Genomic DNA, 25,965 nt, shown 5'->3' with positions numbered 1-25,965 from the left:
ATCATGGAGAGTCTGAGGCTAGCGGAGGCTACTGCATGAGTTCCAGACCAGTCTGGACTACAATGTAAGGCCCTGTCTTAGAAGCACACAAAAAAAGAGAGGGACCATAGAGATGGCTCTGTGGCTAAGGGCACTTGCTCTTGCAGAAGACCTGGTTCAGGTTCACTACAGTCTGTAACTCCAGTTCCAGGAGATCTGACTCCCTCTTCTGGTCTCTGTGGGTATCAGGGGCTACGCACATATATGCAGATGCTCACACATACAAATAAATAAAACTTCAAAAGAAAAGCTAAAAAAGAAGATGAACTTGGAGTCACTAGACCCGTTTGTCTGCTCTTCTTTCCAGTGTGGTTACATTGAATAATTTTCTCTGTCACTGTCTGCAGAACAGGGGCTATACATTTCCATTGTGTGAACAGGCATCTGTTATTGCTGTGGAAACTCTGGAGACGAGGTTCCACTGTACAGTTGAGGGTGTCTTAACCTTGCTGTTTAACCCAGGCTGGCCTAGAATGTGAGATCCTCCTGTCTCCTTTGCTGGGATTACAGGTATGCATGCCCAGCCTCCTGTTTCTCTTTATTTTCTTGCCCCCCACCCCTTTCTCCCTTTTCTGTAGCTAAGGCTGCCCTCGAACTCATCCCACAGCTGAGGATGACCTTCCACTCTTAATCCTCCTGCCTCTATCTTCCAAGTGCTGAGGTTACAGGTTTAGGCCACCATGCCTCCCTGTTTTTGTTTTGAGGCAGGGTCTCATTCCGTAGCGCAAACTAGTCTGAAATTTGCTATGTAGCCTAGGTTAGCCTCAAACTTGTGGCAGTCCTCCTCCTTCAGACTCACAAGTGCAGGGATTAGAAGCAGGAGCTATCACACCTGACTTTTATTCTCCTTCTTGATAGTAAATAAATAATGATAAGTATTAAAATGGACAGTATCTTACAGTAAGCCATTATGGTATCTTGTTAGGTTACCTCATGAGGTTATTATAAAGTATAAGGATTTAGTGAATTATATACAATGTTTACAGGCTCAGAACCAAAGTTAGCACCATGTAAGAACTATTGTTATTAAAGATTTACAAAGTGAGTCATTGTTAATTTAACAGTCGCATCCTCCACTCTGACTTCTAATATATCATAAGCAGCATGCTTTTGAGAAATGCAAAAGGAAAATTAGAGGTTTCTCCAATGTGAAAATAATGGCCTTGGAAATGAATTATCAATACCATCAAAGCAAAAGAAGGCTCTTACAGAGCCAGACTCCCTGAACTCTTCTCAGAGAAGGGGATGCTCATGAAATTTCTTTGGAAACAGCCCAGAAATAACCCCCTGGATGTTGCTCAAATGATATTTGACCAATAGCTCCAAGAATACATAGCAAGTAAGGGATAGTCTCCTCAATTCATGATGCTGGAGAAAATTGATATTCCCAGGCCAGAGAGTGAAGCCAGATTGTCTTCCTACAGTGCAATAACAAACTCATTCTCTGTACTCAGGAGGTAGAGACAAGAGAATTGTGAGTCTGGGGCCATATCGAGCCACCTGTGAGTTCCAGGGAAGCTATGGCTTAAACAAGAAAAGAAAAAGTGAAAATAAAAATAAAAGCCAGGCACGGTGGCTGGTGGTGCACACCTGTAATCCCAGCAACTTGGGAGGTTGGGGCAGGAGGATGACAAGTTTGAGGCCGGCCTGGGTTCCACAGAGAGACCCCATTTTAAAAGCAAAACAAATATAAAAAAACTCAAATAACACACACATTTCTTTTTTTTCTTTTTTCTTTTTTCTTTTTTCTTTTTTGGTTTTTCAAGACAGGGTTTCTCTATGTAGCTTTGTGCCTTTCCTGGAACTCACTTGGTAGCCCAGGCTGACCTCAAACTCACAGAGATCCGCCTGCCTCTGCCTCCCGAGTGCTGGGATTAAAGGCGTGCGCCACCACCGCCCGGCTAACACACACATTTCTTTATGGCATTGGGTTAGCAATGATTTCCTACATGTAATACCAAAGGCACAACAGGACAAGCAAGACAACAACCTAAAAAGCTTCAACACAACACAAAACAAAACAAAAAACAAAAACAAGCCACAGAATGAAAAGGTAACCCACAGAACAGGAGGAAGTATTTTCAAACTATATATTTGATAGGGGATGAATAACCAAAATATACAAGTAACTCCTGTAACACCAAATAAGCCCAAATATCCCTACTTTAAGAAAGAGTAAACAATCAGGGACCATGGCTCACACCCACACTTCCAGCATGTAGGAGGCAGAGGCAGGAGGAACAGTGATTGTGAGGCTGGCCCTGGTATCTTAGTCAGGGTTTCTATTGCTGTGAAGAGACACCATGACCACGGCACCTCTTTTTTTTGTTGTTGTTTTGTTTTGTTTTGTTTTTTTTCAGACAGGGTTTCTCTGTGTAGCTTTGCGCCTTTCCTGGATCTCACTCTGTAGACCAGGCTGGCCTCGAACTAACAGAGATCCTCCTGGCTCTGCCTCCTGAGTGCTGGGATTAAAGGCGTCCGCCGCCGCCACCACCACCCGGCCGGACCACAGCAACTCTTGTAAAGAAAAACATTTAATTGGGGTGGCTCTCTTACAGTTCAGAGGTTCATTCTATTATCATCACTGTGAGACATGGGGGCATTCAGGCAGACATAGTGCTGGAGAAGGAGCTGAGAGTCCTGCATCTTGCAGGCAGTAGGAAGTGGTCTCCGTGTCACACTGAACAAAGCTTGAGCAAAAGAGACCTCAAAGCCGGCCTCACAATGATACACACTCCAACAAGGCCACACCTTACTTCAATAAGGCTATACCTCCTAATAGTGCCATTCCCTTTGGAGGAAATTTTCTTTCAAACCACCACATCTGGCTTGTCTCAAAAAAAAAAAAAAAAATGAATTGTAAGAGGCCCCAAATATACATTTCTCCAAATAAGATATATGAATATCTAAAAGGAATATGAAAAGATGTTTAATGTCAGAATTCATAAAGGAAAGGGGTTCAGCCAGATGGCTCAGCAGGTAAAACAATTGCAGTGAAAACCTGATGACCTGTGTTCAATCCCTGGACCCTACCTAAAGGTGGAAGGAGACTAGACTCCAGAAAGTTGTCCTCTGACCTTCACGTATGCACAATGGCACATATGTACACAGTGACACATGTATACCTACATATATATACCATGTACACACACACACACATACACACACACACACACACACAAATAAAGAAAATGCCAGCCGGGTGGTGGTTTCAAAAGATTCTTTCTTTCTCTTTCCTTCTTTCTTTCTTTCCTTCCTTCCTTCCTTCCTTCCTTCCTTCCTTCCTTCCTTCCTTCCTTCCTTCTTTCTTTCTCTCTCTCTCTCTCTCTCTCTCATTCATTCATTCATTCATTCAGAGACAGGGTTTTTCTATGGCTATCCTGGAATTCACTCTGTAGAACAGTCTGGTCTCGAACTCAGAGATCATCTGCCAGGCTCTGCCTTCAAGTGCTGGAATTTAAAGGCATGCGCCACCATGGCCTGGCAAAAGATGCTTTTCTCTTTATTCAAGGAATGGACAAGTTGAGTGGTCAACTTATTCCAGAAAGCGCTGAGTTCTTCTTGCAGCTGGTGCCATTGTCCTGTGCAAATATCCTGGTCTTGTAGGTTTGGGCTCTACAATAGGTTAGAGGACTTTCGGTTTATTTATTAATTGCATCTGACTCCAAGACGATTAGTCAAGTCAGTCATCCAGGAAAACAACAAAGATCCTGGCGATAATGGCCAGATAATGAATTGGTTAAATTGTAGCAATCTAAAAGCCTGACCTCTTCCCCCCTCCCCTCCCTTTTTAGTAAGTTCTCAGTATACAAACTACACCTCGGGCTGGCTGCCAGGACCTCCTAGTTTAAGTGCGCACTAGGTGAGGTGACAGACAGAATAGCTGGACAAGTCCCCTCGCAGGGCGCCTACACAAGCGGGGGGAAGGGCGAAAAGCCAGCCCCAGGGGGCTTGGATGAAGCCGCATCCTTGAAGGGAGGGCAAGGACCGTCGAGAGCGGAGGTGCCGCGGCTGCAGGCCGATCCTGGGGGTAGAGAGGCTGGCCGATGCCTGCGGTGGGAATGACAGATCCTGGAGGTAGAGAGGCTGGCCGATGCCTGCGGTGGGAATGACAGATCCTGGGGGTAGAGAGGCTGGCCGATGCCTGCGGTGGGAATGACAGATCCTGGAGGTAGAGAGGCTGGCCGATGCCTGCGGTGGGAAGGACAGCGAGTGGCTCAGGACGCCGTTTGCTCGGCAGCCTCCAGCGCGCGTCGTGATTTGCGACAGACTGCTTTGCGGCCCGGGTCGCCTTCTGACTTGACTTACGGCTCCTCCTCTTTTGCCTTGGGTGCGGACCTCCTTCCCGGCGTGCCCTGAGCTTGCGCCTCCGTCTCTTCTGCGAGGCCCCCTTCGGCTGCCCGGTAGTGGGACCGAGCTCCTGCGTGCACCGCGTTCCGAGGCGCGTGAGTGGGTCAGCGGGGTCGCGGACCGGAATTCCTCGGGTGGCTGCTGCGCATGCCTTCCGTGGGGGCGTCTCACCTGGGGAGGCGCCGGGTCCCGGTCGCTGATCGCGTGCCGGGGAGGGCAGCCCTGGAGGTGGTGGGGTGCTCTGCACCGCGCCACACTCGCGGTAACTGTCGGTGACTGGGTGAAGTTGGAGGGGGTGGGTGGAGTTGGGAAGAACCGATGGACTTGAGGAATTTGACGTTCGGGGTAGCCGCGTAGTCAGTCTTTCTGGACTTTGAAAAATGAGGCGTGCGTGAGTACACTAAATTCAGCCCTTGGAGGTGTACAGTTCTGTGGTTACTAGTATGTTTTCGGGGTTGTGCAACCCCCAGCATTATCGAGTTTCACAGCATTTTCATCACCCCTAAATAAATCCTGAAGCCCTAGTTAGCTCCCCATCTCCCATCCTCCCTACTCCCAGCTCCGCTTCTACTTTGTATCCGTGAACTTACCTGTTTCACTTGGGTGAAATAATAGAGTACTTTTAATGTGTGTAGGGGCTGTTTCAGCTGAATAAAATTCCATTGTGTCTATCCCGTTTTCATCATCCATCAGTTGATAAGTTGATGGCCATCTAGGCTGATTCTACTTTGTTGCTGTTGTGGATAGAGCAGCATATGAACAGATGTGCAGGCATCTCTGGTTGGATCTAGAGTCCTTTGGGCATATGCATAGGAGAGGGATAGCTAGGCCATGAGGTCAAAACAAACAAGTTTTGGTTTTTTGAGAAATGCCCAACACTAATTTCTGTATTATTTGCACTAATTTATATTCCCATCAACAAATACGGGCTCCTCCCCCTCCCTCCCAGCCTTTTACCACTGGTGTTCTTGTTGACAGTCATGCTGACTGGAGTGAGACGGGATCTCAGTAGTGTTAGTTTACATTTCTTGGGTGGCTAATGGAGTTGAACACTTTAAAATGTATCATTGGCCTGGGGCTGGCTGGTTGGCTCAATGGTTTCTGCTCTTGGGAAGAACTGGGTTGAGTTCCCAACACTCATCAGCAGGTGCCTTACAGCCACTAATAACCCCAGCTCCAGGGGATCTGATGCTTCTGGCCTCCACAGGCCCCTTCACTCACATTCATGTACCCACACACAGACACATACATGTATAGTTAAAACCAGTCTTTCAAGTAAATATTTGAACTGTTATAACATAAAACTCTACATCCGAGTCACAGAGAACATGTGAAGAACATGTGAAGTAGGAAAGAGTGTAAGAACAGAAGACCAGGAAGTCCACCGTAACAGTGTGTCTTTTACATGATAAGGACATTACACCCGGGACATCTCAATGTTGCTGCCTTAATCAGACCTGGACAATTACAGCACCAATTGACATGCCAACTTGGATGGGGGAACTCTCACAGGGCTCCACCTCTAGATGAAGAGGTCTAGGCAATTAGTGACTGTTGAGGGAGGGAGAATAAGTCTTTCCTAGAAAGTACCAAGTGATTATCCAGTAGCCAGTTATTGGCCCTAAAATCATGCCACATCAAACGGACTCAGTAGGTTTGTATTTATATATTTATTCATATATGTGTGTCTGTGTCATGTACGTAAAACAAAGAAAAAAAAAAGCCATGAAGTTGGGGGCAGGCTATGGGAAGAATTGGAGGAGAGAAGGGGAAATGATATATTTTAATTAAAAATAAAAAATATTGGAGTGAGAGAGATGACTCAGTGGATAGGAGCAGTGGCTGTTCTTCCCAAGAAATCAGTTTCAGTTCTCAGCACCCACATGGTGGCTTACAACTATCTATAACTAATTGCAAGAAATGCTGCCTTCTGGACTAGGGGGCACTAGGCACACATGTGGTACTTAGACATGCATGCAGGCAAAACACATACACAAAAAATAAACATTAAAATGTTTCTTAAAAAATATTCGAACTTTGTAATTAAAAAAAAAATGGACCGGGTGGTAGAGGCACACGCCTTTAATCCCAGCAGTTGGGAGGCAGAGGCAGGCAGAGCATTGAGTTTGAGGCCAGCCTGGTCTGTAAAGCAAGTTCCAGAACAGCCAGGGCAACTCAAAGAAACCCTCTCTAGAAAAATAAAATAAGCCGTGTGATGGTGGCGCACGCCTTTAATCCCAGCACTTGGGAAGCAGAGGCAGGCAGATCTCTGTGAGTTAGAAGCCAGCCTAGTCTACAGAGCAAGTTCCAGGACAGGTTCCAAAGCCACACAGAAATCTTGTCTCAAAAAACAAAAAACAAACATAAAATAAAATGTTGTTGGACATTTATATTTCTGTCTATTTCCTTAGCCCATTTTCGCTGACTTATTTGCTGTCTTGTTGAACTTTTTGCATTGTTTGTATATTCCATATCACCTCTCAAGTGTAAAGCTGGCCAGATTTTCTCCATTCTGTGCCTTTTCCTTTGGTATTTTTATTTTTATAGAATTGATTGTTGGCCTTATTTCATTAGCAGCTAGAGTCCTACTCAGAAAGTCCTTACCTATGCCTGTATCTTGACGTGTTCTCCTTCCTTTTTTCTCCAGCAGATTAGTCTTGTTTTAAGGTCTTTCATCCGTTTGGATTTGATGGGTGTGGAGGGTGTTAGATAGGGATCTGCTTTCGTTCTTCATGTGGTTTACCTGTTCTCCACAACTGCTGAGTGAAGAGACTATCTTTTCTCAAGAGAGTTTTGGCCTCTTCGTTAAAAATCAGGTGGCCGTAGCTGTGTAAAGGTTTGCACCTGTGTCTTCTGTGCTGTTCAGTGGATCTACAGCCTTGTTCTGTCCCAGGGCCAGTATCCTACTGGTCCTGTTATGGCTCTGTATTATCACTTGATACCACATATGGCAATTTGCTCAGAATTGCTTGGTCATTGTACTTCGAAACTAATTTTTTGTTATTTTTTGGTTTTTCAAGACAGGGTTTGTCTGTGTAACAGCCCTGGCTCTCCTGGAGCTTGCTTTGTAGACCAGGCTGGCCTAAAACTCAAAGAGATGCACCTGTCTCTGCCTCCCAAGTGCTGGGATTAAAAGTGTGCATCACCACCCCCCAGCTGACAAGGTTTTTATAGTTCAGTGGTAAGAGGTTTCCAAATGGGGGATTTGTCAGGCAAAATAGGTGGGATTACAGGCGCAGAACATGAGCATAACAAGTCAGTAGTAACAATCTCCTGGAAAAAAAGGGCATGATTGTAAGGTGGTCTTAACAACAGGTAGTCACAGCAAAGTAGTCATAACAGCAGGTAGTCATAACAACCCTTTTGAAACAAAGGTAGGGTTACAAGATGGTTGTTAATGTTTTGAAACAAAGACGTGGTTGCCATTCCTGGAACAGGCAGTACAGAACCATGTGTAGTTCAGGTTACAGGTGGACATAGCCCAGTCCTTGAGAAATGTAACATGAATTGCTAAACAGTCTTATTAAAAAAAAAACCCAGAGTCTGATATTGGGGTGAAAGCTGAAAGATCAGAGAAACAGAACAAGCCACAGCCAACCTCACCTCGCCAACTCCTCAGCCGATCCTGTTTCCATGAATCCTCAGACTGAAAGCCTCTGAGTTCTCAACCCCGAGGGTCTCAGTTGAACTGCTGCTAAATTTCTGTCTCCTCACACCTTACATACTGTTCTCCACCCAGCCATGTCACTTCCAGGGATTAAAGGTTTGTACCACCACTGCCTGACTCTGTTCCCAGTGTGGCCTTGAACTCACAGAGATCCAGATGGATCTCTGCCTCCCAAGTGATAGCATTAAGGGTGTGTGCCACCACTGTCTGACCTCTATGTCTAATTTAGTGGCTGGCTCTGACCTCTGATCTCCAGATAAGTTTATTAGGGTACACAGTTTATCACCACAAGAAACAGGTTTAATCATGAGTAGGAAGGAGCCTAGTTTGTCTTTACTATGTCTTTCAAGCCGAAGATGGAGGAAGGATGGTTCTTCACATATCTACCATGAATAATGGGAATTGATGCTATAACCACTTCATTGATTCAGTAGTAAAAAGTCTACGGTGGATTTAAAAACCCAGTTTCTTTGATTGACTTTCTTTGGTGCCGGGGTTGGTGTTATGTGGGGGAGGGGCCAGAGGACCGTGCAGAAGTCTGTTCTCACTCTACCATGGGTTCTGGGGGTTGAACTCAGGCTGTCAGACTTGGCGGCAACCCTTCCTGCTGGGCCATCTTGCTGACCCATACCTTATCATTTCTTCCCCTGTTCATGCTCCATCCTTTCTTTCCATCATCCTGGTTGACTTCCTCGTTGCCCTCTGGGCTGTTGTGGTAGAGACTGTAACTGACCTGTGTTGTTCCCTGTTAAAAGGGGCCTTCTGGGGCATAAGTGTGATTTTAATCTTTCTTGCCTTAAAATTCCCCATTGCTCTCTTGTGGCTGATGGAATGGTCTCAAGCTCTTCAGGGACTTTATAAAATGCTTTGTTCTCTTTGAAAAGACGAGAACAGTTGCAGAGGGAGAAATGTCCATTTCCTCAGTTGGCAATGTCTCATTTCTCCACAGATTACTAGAAATGCTTTAGTTAATGGGGAAATGGAAAAGGATAAAAATGTTTTGTTTGCTTTGTCCCCACCCGCACCCCACCCGCACCCCTCCTGTACCCCACTTGCAACCCACCCGCACCCCACTTGCATCCCACCTGCACCCCACCCGCACCCCTCCTGTACCCCCAGTACTGAGAATTGAATGCATCTCTGCTCATGCTGCCTAAACAATGCCTCTCTATTTACCTTGTGTTTGTTTGAGACAGGGTTTCATGTAGCTCAGGCTAGCTTCAAACTCATCATGTAGCTGAGGCTAGTATTGTACTCCTGATCCTTGTGCCTTCACTTCCTGAGTGCTGCACTGTTGTGCCCGATATCTGTGGTGCTGGGGATCAAACCCCACTTTGTGACGGTAGGCACTCTACCTCCTGAGCGCTGTTTACCTTCGTCCATCATCCTGTTCTTATTCACAGCTAGTAAGCACTCTCCTCCGGACTCACTGTTCATGGAATTCAATGTGCTGTGTGGTTCTAGGCACTCACTGCCTGTGAGGAGACAGCTGTGTATCTTAGGAACAGGGATATTTAAACACCACCTCCTGGCAGCCAGCGATGAGGCTGCTCCCTGTGGCCAGAGTTTGGCACGCACTCTAGCTTGCTATGCAAGATAGGTACTAATCCAAAAATGCTCTCACATACAGAGGTGCAGATGTTGTTGGCGTTCGGAAACGAGTTCAGGGTGTGTACCACTGTGGTAAGAGCTGAGGGAGGCAGAGAGAGCATGGGTAGTGCATGTTGTTCTATCCTGAACCTAGAGCTTGAAATCCAAGGGTACTCTCAGACTTTCTGGAAGTGGGATTCGGGAAGCGGGAGTGGGGGAAACAGGAGGGGAGAGAGATGACGTCACTTCAGCGCTGCTGTTCTTGCTTGCCCACCTTTAGAGCTCTGGCTGATGGTGTGACCTCCATCCAGCAAGTGTTTCCCGGGAGGAGGATGTGTAATAGGATTGTGTGACAGGATAGTCCATCGGGGAAGGAAGAATAACAATATTCTCCATCCCATCTCCAGCTTCCGTTTCCTTGGAGAAAGGTGTGCCCTGTGGTGTACTAACTCCTTAGCTTTCCAGGTTGTGCATGGCATGGCTTCGGGTGTGCTCTTGTAGCTCAGAGGCAAGAGAGTCAGTAGTCAAGGGTAGAGTGGAGGCGTGCAGTGTGAGTTAGGACTTGAGGGGCTGCAGACTGCCCATGCACTGGGTAAGAAAGACCCTGTGTATTTGGTTAGCCACTGATGCTGGGATGAAGAAAATGGCATGGCCAGGCGGATCTGAGGTGCTGCCGGGTGTATACATTCCACCTTTAACAACTGTCCACACAGACGCACACTCACATGTTTGCGCATAGAAAAAAAGGATACTGCTGTTTCTTGGTGGTGAGATCCATTCAGTTTTTACTTTATTTGTAGTCATCCTTAAAAAAAAAAAGATTTAAGGTCCTGAGTTCAATTCCCAGCACCCACGTGGTAACTGTAGCCCCATGAGATCCAATGCCCTCTTCTGGTGTGCAGATGTACCCGCAGACAAAACACCCATACACATAAATAAAATAAGGTCTTCTGGAAGAGTGCCCAGTCTAAGAAAGAGTCATAGACAGCCCCTGTTCCCACCATTAGAAGCCCCACAGGAACACCAAGGTAGACAGCCATAACGCTCATGCAGAGTGCCTAGGTCAGTCCCAGGCAGGCTCCCTGGATGTCGGTCGGTTCAGTCTCGGAGCCTCTGTGAGCCCAGGTTAGTTGATTCTGTGGATTTTCTTGTGGTGTCCTTGACTCCTCTGCCTCCTACAATCCTTCCTCCCCCTCTTCCACAGGATTCACCAAGGAGGTCCACCTAGTGTTTGACTGTGGGTCTCTGCATCCCTAGTTTTATTTTATTAATTTTTTAGGCCAGTGTCTAGTTTTATTTCTGTTACTATGACTAAATACCCTGACCAAAAACAAACAAATAAACAGCAACAAGAAGACCAAACAGCAGAGGGGAGGCCAGAATGCCAACACCCAGCACTCGGGAGGCAGAAGCAGGCGGATCTGTGAGTTCCAGACCAGCCATTTTGCTTCCACAGCAAAAATTTCATAATGGTGATAATATTGTAATACTGATATAACACAGTATGTTCTCAGTGTAAACATTCACCTTTTCTAGCCCACAGTAATAAATGTGTTAACTGAAGAACTGCTAGGTTCATCTGTTTTGGCAAACCATACCTGACCCAAGAGATGTTGTCCCCTAAGTAAGTACTTTATCTGACTGGGATAGAGGCTCTTGCTTTTCCTCTGTCCTTCTTTGAGCCTTGTTTTGTTTGTTTGTTTGTTTTTTTCGAGACAGAGTTTCTCTGTGTAGCTTTGGAGCCTTTCCTGGAACTCACTCTGTAGACCAGGCTGGCCTCGAACTCACAGAGATCCACCTGCCTCTGCCTCCCAAGTGCCGGGATTAAAGGCGTGCGCCACCACTGCCCTTCTTATTTATTTGTCTTTTAAGTAAAGAACTACAAATGTTTTTATTTGCAGATGACAACAACCTGCACATAAAAGACCACAAAGACAACACCAGAATACTCTTGAAGATATAATTTCAGAAAGCCACAGAATATATATTCAGCATACAGAAGTCAACATCTGTTTTATAGTACTGGCTAAGAAAAAACAATAACATTCACAACATGTACATTAAAATAAAATAAACACAAAACTAGCCAGCCAAAAAACCAAATGTGTAACAGAACATGGTCATCTCTTGTGCTGAGTCCCTAATCCTCTTCCCATTGTTGTCTTATTTCAACAGAGTTAACATGGCCGGAGCCGAGGAGGCGGTCGACGGAGGTGGTGACAAGCGTCCTCCCTTTGCTGGTGGGAAGTCTGTGCTGTGCTTCGGGCAGGTGACTAGTTGCTTCATCTGTCTAGAAGGAGATTAAATGAGGAAATCTGGGATGAAATGATACTGTCGTCCCGGGTGGGGTGCTCATTGTGTGCCTTTCTCCCTTCCAGTCAGTAGTCCACCATCTTTTTTTGTTTTTGAGACAGGGTTTCTCTGTGTAGTTTTGGTGCCTGTCCCTGGATCTCACTCTGTAGCCCAGGCTAGCCTCTAACTCACAGAGATCTCCCTGCCTCTGCCTCCCGAGTGCTGGGATTAAAGGTGTCCGCCACCACCGCCCGGCGGTATTTCATCATCTTTGCTCTTTTGTAGCACTGAGGATTGAACTTGGAGCTCTACCACTGAGCTGTTCTATCCCCAGCGCGGTTTAGTACTTTGTCATTTTGTTCCAAGGTCTTTAGTAGCTAAGTGGATTTGTGAACTTGGCAGTAAAGACTAATAGTAGGCCAGAGAGGTGGCTGGGCAGGTGGCACCTGTCGCCGAGCCTGACGACCTGAGGTCGATCCCGGGGATCCACATGGAGGACGGAGAACTGACTCCTGCAGCTGTCCTCTGAGCCCACGGGCACACTGTGCTCCTGTGTAGAATTTTAGAAATGGAATACAAATGTAGAAACTCAGTACAAGGGATTCATAAGCTGTAAAATGTTACCCCACTTGACTGTATCGTGTAGAGTGTAGTACATGCCCGCGAAGCCTCTCTCTGTGTAGACACTGTGCATGGGAGAACCAGCTTTGTCTTCCCAAAGGAAACAGCACAAGGGAACTAACCCCCAAGAGCAACCATCCTGTGTGTGTCTACCTGCGGGACGGGCATTGTAAGAGCTCGGTGTTCCTTCTGCTAGCTTGTGGAGTGTGAATTTCAGGCTCTGAGCGGGGAAAGTTGGGTTTCCTGTCTCCACTTCAGAGGGCGGGAGCTCCCTCCGTGGGAGAGCTTGCTTATTAGCTGGGTGAGGCCTTGGGTTCTGTCCCTTGCTCCACAAAGCAAAAACGAAACCCAATTTAGCTTGAAAAGTTTAAGAAGGATAGCAGCAATACTTTAAAGCAATATTTTTATATTAATTTTTTGTTTTTGGTTTTTGAGACAGGGTCTCTCTACACAGCCCTGTCTTAGAACTCACTGTGTAGACCTGGCTGACCTCAAACTCACAGAGATCCGCCTGCCTCTGCCTCCCAAGTACTAGGATTAGAAGGGTGTGCCGCCACCACCAGCTTAATTTTTTTTTATTCTTACAATGTATTTTGATCATGTCTTCTTCCAGCTCCTCCCTACCCACCCAACTTCATGCTTTTTCTCTCTGTCTCAAAACAAAACAAAACAAATCCCTCCAAACAGGAGAAAACAAAACAACCCCAAAATTAAAACAAACAAACCCCCAGTAAGACAAAAAAATGCCCCCCCCCCCAAAAAAAACCCAAACAACAAACCAAACCAAACAACAAACAAACAAACTCAAGAGGCCACAAACAACCCCATGGAGTTCCTTTTATCTTGGTCAACTACTCCCGAGCCTGGGGCCTGCCCCAGTGTCCCGGTGGACAAAACTGGTCCTCCCACGCCGCAGGTATCAGTTGCAAATGGCTCTTGGCTAGGGTGGGAGTTGTATCCACTTCCCATCTCATGCTGGGGTTTTGTGTGGCCTGAGCCTGGGCACGTCTTGTGTGTGCTGCTACAGCCTCTGTGAGTTCATGTGTGCATCAGTCATGTGTCTTGGGGTCACCTCCAGCTCTTACATTCTTTCTGCCTCTCCTGCATAATCCCTGAGCCTTGAGGGGAGGGAGGGCTTTAATGGAGACATTCCATCTAGGGCTGAGGACGCCAGAGTACTCTTCCGCTCTGCACACTGTCTAGTGTGTCTCTGATGAGGGTTGAGTGAGGCATGGATCTAGGGTACAGCAGCATGTCATTAGGAGTCATCTGATTGCTATGTTCCTTTGCAGAATAGTAGTAGTAGGTTTTCCCCTAGGCCCATGACCTATCCAGTCTCAGGTTCATGGCCATTTAAAAGCATCGCCCCATCCCCACCCCCCAGACAGGGTTTCTTTGCGTAGCTCTGGCTGTCCTGGAACTCACTCTGTAGACCAGGCTGGCCTCAAACTCACAGAGTTCCATCTGCCTTTTCCTCTTGAGTGCTGGGGTTAAAGGTGTGCGCCATCACCGCCCAGCTTAAAGCAATTTTTAATGAGTGCATAAAGTTATGCTTTTTTATAGGCTACCATGCGATGCTTTGATACATGTATGCATGATATGTGTAAAACTTTCCCCTGGGCTGAGATGGGACCTAGAGCCTCAGGCCTACTGGGCAGGTGCTCTCATCTACCGTCGGCTCTACTCAGTATTCTAGAGTGTGGAGAGGTGGTGCGTCTGAAAACTCAGGGAGGGATTGGCTGTGGGGGAACGGCGCAGATATCGACTAGATTTCCCTTATGGATTGTAGAACCAGTACACAGCAGAAGAGTACCAGGCTATCCAGAGGGCTCTGAGGCAGAGGCTGGGCCCGGAGTACATCAGCAGCCGCATGGCTGGAGGAGGCCAGAAGGTAAGCTGAGTCTTGGGCACGTATCTAGCAGTCAGCATAGAAATCCTGCCTTTTGGTTTCACTAGAGTCCATGGATTCAGAGGTCCTTGTTCCCTGATACTAGATACTTCCCTGTGCCTCTGGAAGGAGTGGGTCCCAGACTTCTCTGTCATCTGCATTGTTTTGAGATGGCTATAAACTCCATGTTGAGATGTTTACGTCATCTTTAAAAATGTTCCCTTTACCACTTGCTTCTAATTTCATTTCATTCACTCATTAATTCATTCATTTATTTGTTTATTTAGGTTTTTCAAGACAGGGTTTCTCTGTGTAGCTCTGGCTGTCCTAGAACTTGCTCTGTAGACCAGGCTGGCCTCGAATTCACAGAAATCCACCTGCCTCTGCCTCCCGAGTGCTGGAATTAAAGGCGTGTGCCGCCACCACTTGGCCTTAATAGCTTTTTCTTGAAAATTTATTTTCTAGGTGTGTTATATTGAAGGTCATCGGGTAATTAACCTGGCCAATGAGATGTTTGGTTACAATGGCTGGGCGCACTCCATCACCCAGCAGAATGTGGGTATGTTCTCTGTGTGTGCTGACCGCTTTATGTTCCTTATTTCGTAACTGTTTTACTCCTGCTTCAAGAGTTTAGTGAGTCAGGATATGGGTAGGTGGGTTGGATTGCCAGCAAAGGAAAGTGGGTAAGGTGCAGGATCAGTATCCTTCCAACTGGTTCTCTTTCCCATTCCTAGATTTTGTTGATCTCAACAATGGCAAATTCTACGTGGGAGTCTGTGCATTTGTAAGGGTGCAGTTAAAGGTGAGGGGTGGGGTGCCACTGCTGCCTGGGAGGACCGAGGAGACAGTGTGAGCAGGGAGGGAGTCTTGAGTGTAGACCTGGAGTGTGCCCTAGCTAGGGTGCCTAGGATGGCAGTATTCAAATATCCTTGTTCTCCTGCCCCTCAAAAGCATGTTGAAAGGATGTGTCTTACTCATTTTAAGCTGATACACAAAAGTTTGACCACATAAATACAAAAGGAGTGTGTGTGTGTGTGTGTGTGTGTGTGTGTGTGTGTGTAAGTGTGTAACTTGATAGTCGAAAATCTTTTTATAATGTAACAAAAACTTAAGTGCCATAGGGGATTAAATGCTATCATTTATTTGAACCAATGCTGTGTCCCATACCCCTTACCTCAGTTTAGATCAGTGGTTCTTACTCTGTGGGTATTATTGCCCCCTTTTACAGGGGTCACCTAAGACAAGCTGCATATCAGATTAATTCACAACAGTAGCAAAATCACAGTTATGAAGTAGCAACGAAATAATGTTATGGTCGGGGGTCACCACAACATGAGGAGCTGTATTAAAGGGCCACAGCCTTAGGAAGGTTGAGAACCACTGCTCCAGACATCTCATTATGTAGGCCCCTGGGTCCCTGAGGCTGTCTTCCTTGCTCTGCCTCTGCATGCTGAGGTGACAGGCCTGTGCTCCCACTAGCTTTAGGAGAGTCTCAGTATGTAGCCTAGGTTATGCTCACACTGACTGACCTCTTGCCGGCTGGGTCCTGGGATTCCAGGGCTGTGCTGCCATGTCCTGCTAAGCTGCCCTTTTCTCAGAAGTTTCATTGTCCTTTTTTGTCTGAACTCGTACCTCCTGCTGCTTTTGTCCTAATATATTTGTGACTGAAGTTTCATTTATAACTCCATTGTACTTATACACCTGTATGTTTGTGTGTGTGTGTGTGAAAATAAATTTTTTTTTTGTCAATTTCTATTGACCCTATAGCTTTAAATATTAAATATTCAGCACTGACCACAGGCGTGTTTCCAGGCAGATCTGCTCCAGACAGCACTTCTAGAAATTGCTGTCTTAAGTTCTGTGCTGTGTCCTCTTCAGCAGGGTCCTGGCTCCACAGCCTGAGGGTGGGCTGGGGGGGGGGTGGTTTTTCTTTTTTTAAGTGCCGTTGCTCAGGGAGGAGGACTACAGCTTCCATGTTAAAGCTCCAACAACATCCCTTTCTACCTCAGGACGGTTCCTATCATGAGGACGTGGGTTATGGAGTTAGTGAGGGCCTCAGGTCAAAGGCCTTGTCGCTGGAGAAGGCCCGGAAGGAGGCTGTGACGGACGGGCTGAAACGGGCACTCAGGTAGGAAAGGAGCTGGGACCCAGCCAGCTGATTGCAGTTCACATTTCAGAGGAAGTGCCCATTCCCTTGGGTCCAAAATCTAAATAACATGAAAAGATGAGTCTCATTTTACCCTGATCCCACAATTCCTTGCTGCGTTTGTACTTTCCAGTGAACACATGGCTGAATGCAGACTACACTATTCTCGGTGTCTCCCTCTCCTCCCTGGAAGGGCCCAGAGGTGCTGACAGCCTTTCAGTTCTCACAGCAAATGTCCAAATATACCAACTCAGAGAGCTTTAGGCTGCCTGAGCTCAGAGGGTGCAGTCAGGATTGACTGCCCTTATTGCTGTGGGTCTGGGGCAAGGGCGTGCATCATGGCGGAGAAGTTAAACAAACAAACAAACAGGAAACGAACCCAGTGATCTGTAGTCCTGGAGGGCAAGTCCCAGTACCTAAAACCTCCCGCTGGCCGCCACCCCCTGTGCCATCAGTTCTGTCATTCCCACTCCCCAGAGGGCTGGCTTGTAGCAGGTGAGTTTTCGGGGGAGGGCTTCCTGGCACTGGAGCTCCCCTTAGAGATCTGGGTCAGGTCACTGCTGTGCTCTCAGAAGCCAGTGGGATGCAGGAACGGGACATGTCCCATTGCCCCTTACCGAGTGAAGACGGCCCATTTCCTCCCGTAGCTGCAGCTTTGTGATGCTGCGACTGTCAACTGTGTGCTTTTTTGTCACTGTAGGAGTTTTGGTAATGCACTTGGAAACTGCATTCTGGACAAAGACTACCTGAGGTCACTAAATAAGCTTCCACGACAGGTATGTTAGTAGTCGGAGGCGGGCGACACAGCCCGCAGCTTCTCGGGTATGTCCTGGAGGGTAGCAGCAGCAGAAGTGAGGACTCGGCCTTTGGCAGCATCTGGAATGGTCATCTCCGATCTGGAAGGTTAATGCTATGCTAGCAGATGCGGCCTGGCCAGGTTTACAGTTCCCCTCGTGTACCAGAGAGCCATGCTGGGAGTAGTCCCCTCAGAACCAGTGCAGGGCTTTCTCACATTGTTGCTGGTCCCTATACATGGTCAAACTAGCTGTCTTTCTGCCCTTAGCGCTGGTGGCTGTGAGGTGCACACCTCCTCTGTCTCTGCCACTGCCGTCTGTGGGATCTTAGCACCAGCCTCAGGAGTGTGCCGTGCAGTAGACGTGACTAGAGTTGCGTCAGCTGGGCTTGAGTTGGTGTCTCCCTGGTAGACTCGTTGCCTTCTGTCTCCTTGAGAGCCTTGTCAGGTGCTGTCCCGATCTCTCAGCACAGGCCCCAGAGCAATGTCAGTTGGCTTCTGACAAGACTCCATACCTGCTGTGTGTGTGTGTGTGTGTGTGTGTGTGTGTGTGTGTGTGTGTGTGTGTCTGTGTGTGTTTTCGCCAGTCTCCTAGGAGCATACACTGTGCTTATCTGTCCACCTCTTGCCTGTTGTATCGCTGCTGTGGACATGGATGTGTACATTTTTCGAACAGCATCTTTCATTTTTGTGATGGTGCAGACCTACAGGTTTGAGGGCTGGCTTGTGTGTTTCCCACTTTGTTTCTTTGGAGAACTCTCCAGGCTGACACTCACGGCAGCGTCCACTGTTCAGCCTCGCTCTTCTGTTGTCCTGGTAGAGTCCATGCGCCCCTGACATCAACCTTGTGTTTCAAAAGCTCGTTAGCCATTTGGGGATCATTTGAGAGGGTGAAGTCCATTGCCATTTTTAATGGGTTATTTGGTATTTTTGCTGTTGAATTATGGTAATTCTTAAAATATTTTATTTTTTAGTTTTTTGAGGTGGTGTTTCTCTGTGTCTCCCTGGCTGTCCTGGAACTTGCTCTATATACCAGGTTGGCCTCAAACTCAGCTCTGCCTGCCTCTGCCTTTCAAGTGCTGGAATTAAAGGCTTACACTACCACTGCCCAGTGCTTTTGATGTCTTTTTTTTTTTAATGATTTATTTTTATTTCATGTACATTGGAATTTTGTCTATATGAGGCTGTTGCATCTGTTGAAACTGGAGTTACAGACAGTTGTGAGCTACCATGTAGTTGCAGGGAATTGAACCCAGGACCTCTGGAAGAGCAGCCAGTGCTCCTAACCCCTGAGCCATCTCTCCAGCCCCACTTTTGTGTCTTATCAAGAGATCCTCACCATAGCCAGTGCTGTGAAACATTTTCTCTGGGTTTGGAGTCCTCCACTTGGGACTTTAGTTATGTTGAGCTGGTTCTTGTGAAAAGTATAGGATGTTTACCAACTCTCATCCCTTGGCCTGGGGAGCTCAGCTTTCTCAGCAGTGTTTGTTGACTGCCCTTTTCCCCGGGGGAGCGTACGTGGTCATGTGTCTGTGTGTATGCTTATGGAGGCCAGAGGTGGATGCTGGCTGTCTTTCTTAGTTGCTCCACCTTCTGTTTTGAGACAGGGTCTCTCACTGAGCCTGAAGCTCATTAGTTAGGCTACACTGGTTGGCCACTGAGCCCAAGGCATCCTTCAGGATTGGGATTACAGGCATTTGTTGCCCTCCCAACTTTTATATGGATGCTGAGGATCAAACTCGGGTCCTTGTAGGTATCATATAGTGGGATATGGTTTTTGTAATCCATCTGTCAAATCTTTTGTCTTTTTAAAAATTTTATTATTTTTAGTTGTGTGTGTGCATGTGTGTGTGTGAGCACACACACACATAAATGCAGGTGCCCATGGTGAACAACGAAATTGGATTTCCCTTGAGCTGAAGTTACAGGCCTCTGAAAGAGCAGCATGTGCTTAGCCATCTCATTAACTCCCAATCTGTGTTTTTTTTTTTTTTTCAAACTAAGATTTAATCCACTTACATTTAAAATAATTACTGATAGGATGGTTACTGCTTGCATTTTGCTGATTTTCTGCATATTTTTGTTCTTGGTAGTTTCCATTGCAGTTGCATAAACCATCCCCCCCTCCCCCCCCAGACAGGGTTTCTCTGTGATCCAGTTCTGGCTGTCTTGGATCTCACTCTGTAGCCCAGGCTGGCCTCCAACTCCAAGAGATCCACCTGCCTCTGCCTCCTGAGTGCTGGGATTAAAGGCATGGGACACCACCTCCCGGCACATTTCAAATTTTCTACCTCTTTCTCTTACCAGCTCCCTCTTGAAGTGGATTTAACTAAAGCAAAGAGAGAAGATTTTGAACCATCTGTGGAACAGGCAAGATATAACAGCTGCCGACAGAAGGAAGCACCGGGACCCCCAAAAGCACAAGAAGCAACTTCCCCTTGCAGACCAAGCCACCCACTCGACTCAGACATTAGGCTGCAGGGGGCTAAAGACTGCAGCAGCTCCTGGTACTGGACTCAGGTTCCCTCCCTTTCCTCTGCCGCTCCTTCTAGTGTGGCTTTGGTCGCTTCCACTCCTGCCTCTGAAACCAGCAGTGGTTGTTTGTGTGCTTCCTCAAGCCGGGTCCATTGTGGTTACCTTGGTTTGCAGCAGCAGCAGTCTGGCCGCCACCGTGGAGAGGGATGCTGTTCACCAGCGGAAGCTCCGGAAGCTCCGGCAGAAGCAGCTGCAGCAGCAGTTCCGGCAGCAGATGGGGTTGCCCCTGCCGGGCCACACACCTGCCGCAGAGGTGGAAGCTGAGTGTCAGGGTGTGTGAGGGGGAGACTGTGACTCTTCCCAGGCCGTGCCTTGCTAGGGCTTCTCTAAGTGCCATGTAGGACAGATGACCCCACGGAATTAGGATGGCAAAGTCTGCCCTGCTCCTTCCCAGTTCCAAAGATAAGGGGCTGTTTAGGGAAGTCAGCGGGCTGTGATCGACATGTTATGTCTGCAGCACCTGGGAGGCAGAGGCAGGCCTGGACTACATAGTGAGACCACCACCCTCCCCATCTTCTGGAATTTGAAATTTCGAGTCAAGAGTCGCTTTGTCTGTCTCTGCATTAGGAAACTTGACTCTTGGATAGCTTTTGATTATAAGGCAAAGCTGGAAGGTAACTGGAGCTTTTAGCAGATTTTTTACCCAGGAGTTTAAATTAACCGGAGTTTTGGTTTCACAGAATTAGATGTTTCTGCTGTTGTGCAGACATTTGTTAAGGACTTTCCCGGTCCAGGGAGCATTTGCCCATTTTCTCTGTATAGTGAAGGTGCAGGAGACAGATTATATGCTGGGTTTATTCTCACCCCTCAGCACATTACCAACATTAATGTAGGAAAAAGCAAACCAAAACATTCATCATTCTGGGCACATCCTGAGTAATGAGTTGGCCTAAAAGTTTGGCTTCTGGCCATGCCAGGAGCTTGAAGGGCAAGGATGGAATCCAGGATGCACTGCCCTGTCCCAGAACCTCTGGGCTGCAAGGCTCTTACCAACTCTAGGGGCCTTTGCTGTTGTTGGGGAAATGGGTTAGGGCGGTTGCTCAAGGTAGAGTGCTCGCCTAGTGTCCAAGTTCCATTCCCAGATCTGGTGGTGGTGGCACACTGCTGTTATCCCAGGAGGGTCAGATACTCAAGGTCATCTTGGTTGTATAGGGAATTCAAGGCCTGCCTGGGCTACATGAGAGACCCCGTCTCCCACAGACAAAACAAAGAAAACACACGTGGTTCTCCCCCACTCTAGTGAGACATAGACGACATACAGAGTTGGAGGTAGGCCTGGGAGTCAGGGCCCTGAACCCTAAAGGTATGCTCTGGGCAAGAGGGGAATAGACTTCATCCCAGAGTTGGCGAGTTACGTGACCTCTGGCTTGTCCTTTGTCTCCTGTGCAAACCAGCTGTGCTTCCAGCCCCTCCTCCGGAACACAGGACCCCCCAATCTGCTGCCTCAGAACTCCTCAGGGAGAGAGCCGCCTGCCCAGGTAAGTGACGTGAGAATTATCCAGTAAATACTTACGAGTGTGTGTAACTTACTGTGCTGTGTACCTTTTGGCAGATACAGAATTCATGTTTTCCTGGGAGGGTTGGGTGCAGTACTGGGATTGAACCTATGCCCCTGCAACCCTAGGCAGGTGCTCACCGTTGAGCTATATCCCCAGCTCATAGATTTCATCTTGTAATCAGTTCTCTCCTACCGTGTGGGTCCTGGGTCTTGAACTCAGGTTGTTAGATTTGGTGGCAAGTGACTTTACCTGACTAGCCATCTTTCTGGCCCTCGTCTGATTTTTAGTGTTGTAAAGTTTTATAAAAATGGAAAGAGGTCCCCAAATTGACTAATGGGGGCTCTGATACATGTTCCTCTACTTTCCAACCAAAAGAAAGATTCAGGGTATTTGTTGGAATGAAAAACATTTGCAAACTTATCAGAAGGAACTCAAAAGCATGATTTTTTTTTTCTTTTTCTTTCTTAACCGAGACAGGGTCTTACTGTCTGTTGTGGAACTGCTGGCTGCCATGTGCACCATCACACCTGTCAAACCATGGAAGCTATTGTAAACAATACTGTGGTTCTCTTCTGTAGCTAACCCTGAAGACAACCTTGAAATGTGGGACCTGACTCCAGATTTAGAGGACATCATTAAGCCCTTGTCTAGATCAGAACCACCCCAAACCTCTGCCACCGGAGCCCTTAACAACCAGGAGGTGATCCAGGATGGCGTCCTTTGCCACCAGATGCCACCAGAAAAACCTGGAGCCGGGCACCTGCAGACCAGCAGCACTCACCAGCATGTACTAGGTAGCAGAGATGTGTGAAGAACAAAATTTATGGGTTTGTTTAATTCTATAAAATTTGAAGCAAGGGTGCTAGTTCAGTTTAGGAAGTTGAATTAGGGGGACGGGAAAGATGGTTCAGCAGTTAACAGTGCTTACTACTCTTGCAAAGGACCTGGATTTAGCTCCCAGCACACATGTATTGGCTCACAATGGTCTATAACTCCAGTTCCAAGGGGGGTTGGATACCCCGTTTGGACTCTGGACATCAGACATGCAAGTGGTGCATAGACATACATGCAGGCAATATATCCACCAAAAAAAATTGTTGGGATAAATGGGACACATTGGCAACATGCCTGTAATCCCAGCCTTCAGGAGGCTGAAGCAAGAGAATTTCTGTGAGGTATAGATGAATTCCATGGGCTGGATATTTAGCTCAATGTTGTAAGACCCTAGGTTCAATCAGGCCAGTTAGGACTACATATTAAGATCCTGTATCAAGCCGGTTCGTGGCGGTGTATGCCTTTAGTCCCAGCAGTTGAGGGGCAGAGCCAGGAGGGTCTCCATGAGTTCAAGGCTAGCCTGGTCTACAGAGCGAGATCCAAGACAGGCACCAAAACTACACAGAGAAACCCTGTCTTGAAAAAACCAAAAGAAAAAAAAATCCTGTATAAAAAAGAAAAAGGAAAAGCTAGATGGAATCCTGAGGCAGTGAGCAGTGCAAAAGAGAGTATTTGAGCTTTCAGATCTTGATTTTATCTACTCTTTAGATCTAGAATGAGGCGTGTCCAAACTGAGACTCGGGATAGCTACGAATGTGGTCCAATACAAAGTTACAGACTTGCTTAAAACATTCTTTTTTTGTAACTTGATTGAATGGCTCTTGAGCTCTGAACTTTGACTCTAGTGTTTTTTGTCACAATGTTGGTTGGGCACACTTGTAGGAAGCAAAGGCCTGACTGTATCTAGAGATCTGTCATAAGAATGATATCCAGTGGTCACTCATTCTGTGTGTTGTCTGAATGAGGGTCGTTAGCCAGTACAATCCAGTGATGATTAGCTACTGTTGAGTCAAGGCTGCTGCATTTTAACCATTTATCTTTTACAGGACACTCTGACTCTCATAGGAAGAGCCAGGACCCGAAGAAAAGGAAACTTGATCCATCCTGAAGCTGGAATCTGTCATGAGAAGTTTGGAAAACTGCAGTTTGGTTACAAAATTGTTCCCAAGGCTTTATACCTTGTTTTATTCTGAACTCATTAGAGGACTTTAGAGCGTATTAATGGAGTACTTTAAAGAGGTTGTCATGCCATACCCTGTGATGGGAGGGAGGCCAACAGATAAGATGCCTTTCCTTTGGCTCTGCAAGTTTTTCAGAACTATTCACCCCCAAACTACTGTATTAAGAGATTTTTAGTTTTCAGGCTGCCTTCTGTTGTTTAGTGATACAGCCCATCTAAGCACCAGCTTCATCGTCACCTGCATAATTAATTATATGTGAGCTCATCTTTCCTTTGGCTTTGGGGTGTTAATGTTTTCCACTAAGTGCTAACCAGTAAGGCCATGGCAGTGTTTCAGGATCACACATGGATTCATTCATGTCAACAGAAGCCTCCCTTTATCCAGAGAGAAGTGCCAAGACGTACAGTGGGTGCTTAAGTGTCGGATTTAGGTCTTCTCCATTCTCAGCACTTACCATGTCCTGTGGTTGTATGTAGTTTGTATGCAGCAGGGAGGCCAGCGTGAATTCTTTTCAACTTTACATGATTAAATTTTAATAAAGACTACATCTCAAAAGTTGTCACCTTTTTTGGCAAGGGTATTTGGCAGGGGTAGGGGTGGGGGGTTTCAATGTGTAACAGCCCTGGCTGTCCTGGAACTCACTTTGTAGACCAGGCTGGCCTCAAACTCAACAGAGATCCAATAGTGCTGGGATTAAGGCATGTGCTGCCACCTCCTCCACCCTCCCATTAGTGCATTTCGAGCCATCAAGTAAATTAACGTTTGAACATTAATACTGACAGACCTGTGGAACTTTACATTCATGGCTGTACTTGGCAAAGGTAAAACTTACATCTACAGTGGGATTCTTATTACACTACATGAAACAGTGCACAATTTTAAATGATTGTTTTCTTCTGGCTGAAATCTTTGCATGAAAACATGGGTTGTGGGAGGAGCCACTGCATAATTTCTCATTTAAAGAAAGATTATGGCGGGGGCTGGAGAGATGGCTCAGAGGTTAAGAGGACTGACTTCTCTTCCAGAGGTCCTGAGTTCAATTCCCAGCACCCACATGGTGGCTCACAATCATCTGTAATGAGATCTGGCACCCTCTTCTGTGTACATAATAAACAAACAAACAAACAAACAAACAAATCTTTAAAAAAAAAAAAAAAGAAAAAGAAAGATTATGGCATCATAATCCAGGTCTGAAGACCAGTATTTTTTCCCCTAGCAATGAAAGGATGATCTAAGGAATAGGTGTTTTGTTCATTTTACTTTGTGTTTTCCATGCATGTATGTACACGCACATGTATTTGTAGTATCCACGGAGAGTAGAAGAGGGTGTTACATTCCCTGGAATTGGTATTACTGATGGTTGTGGGCCACCATGTGGGTGCTGGGAATTGAACTTGTGTCGTTTGCAGAAGTAGTACACTCTTAACTGCTGAGCCCTCTCTCCAGCCCCAGGAATATGCTGTGGATATGGCTTTATAAACGCTGATTGGCCAGTAGCCAGGCAGGAAGTATAGGCGGGACAAGCAGAGAAGAGAATTCTGGGAAGTGGAAAGCTGAGTCAGGAGGCGCTGTCAGCCGCCACCATGAAAAGGAAGATGTAAGGTACCGGTAAGCCACAAGCCACGTGGCAAAGTATAGATGAATAAAAATGGGTTAATTTAAGATATAAGAACAGTTAACAAGAAGCCTGAGCCATTAGGCCAAACAGTTTAAATAATATAAGCGTTTGTGTTTATTTTACAAATGGGCTGTCCGACTGCCAGGGCTTGGCGGGACTGGAGAGAAAACTCTCTAGCTACAAATGGCGCCCAACGTGGGGCAAGAGTTTCCACCTAAAACCTGACCAAAAAAAGATTCTGAAACGGAGCTAAAAACAGCTTCCTAGTTGTCTCTCAAATTAGTGGCAGTCTGCCGGTTTGAGCTACTATGGCAGGTTCCTGGTGTGCATGTTTGACCAGCAGTATGGTGGGAATGAGGCGTCTACAAGTGGCACATAACGCTGCCTGGTGGATTTAGCCTTTACCAGTATATAAAAAAAAAAAAAAAAAAAAAAAAAAAAAAAAAAAAAAAAAAAAGCTGTTTCTGGGCTACACGCTGCTTTGATAGAACTGCTTCCCCCCCCCCCCCCCCCAGACAGGGTTTCTCTTGTGTAGCTTTGCGCCTTTCCTGGAACCCACTTGGTAGCCCAGGCTGGCCTCGAACTCACAGAGATCCGCCTGCCTCTGCCTCCCGAGTGCTGGGATTAAAGGCGTGCGCCACCACCGCCCGGCTTGATAGAACTGCTTCTGATAGTTGATGGTACACATGGCTCCAGACCCAGAGCTGGCGGTAAACTGTACCACTGCCATGTTTGGAAGCTGAGGTGGGCGGCGCCAGCAGCCACAGCGGCCTTAGCTGCAGTTTAAAACAATAGGTTCACAATAAGACAGATTGAGATGGAACAAGACTTTAAACGTTTTACAATGTGTGTAAAAATGTATGTAGGCTTGGAAGAGAGAAAAAAAAAATATATATAAAGAAATAGTTTTTT

The 25,965-nt window shown here is 46.7% G+C and overlaps 1 protein-coding gene across 10 annotated transcripts; it reads left to right on the top strand.

Annotated features, from left to right (window-relative positions):
- Positions 1 to 4,397: 4,397 nt before the first annotated feature.
- Positions 4,398 to 23,990, top strand: Rad52 (RAD52 homolog, DNA repair protein). 10 transcript variants are annotated; one of them, XM_037204197.1, is made up of 12 exons: positions 10,928 to 11,270; positions 11,822 to 11,915; positions 14,349 to 14,450; positions 14,913 to 15,006; positions 15,182 to 15,249; positions 16,457 to 16,575; positions 17,294 to 17,369; positions 19,694 to 19,893; positions 20,036 to 20,193; positions 21,316 to 21,399; positions 21,999 to 22,214; positions 23,301 to 23,459. In XM_037204197.1, exons 1-12 carry the CDS (start codon positions 11,257 to 11,259, stop codon positions 23,360 to 23,362), a joined length of 1,287 nt encoding a protein of 428 aa, XP_037060092.1. In that variant the 5' UTR covers positions 10,928 to 11,256; the 3' UTR covers positions 23,363 to 23,459. The 10 variants fall into 10 exon arrangements, with proteins under 10 accessions (XP_037060089.1, XP_037060088.1, XP_037060090.1 ...); XM_037204198.1 differs by having other exon boundaries at positions 21,999 to 22,247; positions 23,301 to 23,388; XM_037204194.1 differs by lacking the exon at positions 10,928 to 11,270 and adding an exon at positions 4,398 to 4,484 and having other exon boundaries at positions 19,694 to 20,174.
- The last annotated feature ends 1,975 nt before the right edge of the window (positions 23,991 to 25,965 follow it).

This window comes from Peromyscus leucopus, chromosome 3 (genome assembly GCF_004664715.2).
Source record: "Peromyscus leucopus breed LL Stock chromosome 3, UCI_PerLeu_2.1, whole genome shotgun sequence".
Taxonomy (NCBI): domain Eukaryota; kingdom Metazoa; phylum Chordata; class Mammalia; order Rodentia; family Cricetidae; genus Peromyscus; species Peromyscus leucopus.
Note: the sequence above shows the minus strand (reverse complement) of the source record. Positions and strands in the feature narration are given on the sequence as shown.

Excerpts from the sequence above, each read along its gene's own strand:
- Rad52 (XM_037204192.1), top strand. Across the intron at positions 17,370-19,693 it reads TAAATAAGCTTCCACGACAG|CTCCCTCTTGAAGTGGATTT; the intron begins GTATGTTAGTAG and ends TTCTCTTACCAG. Across the intron at positions 21,400-21,998 it reads GGAGAGAGCCGCCTGCCCAG|CTAACCCTGAAGACAACCTT; the intron begins GTAAGTGACGTG and ends TCTCTTCTGTAG.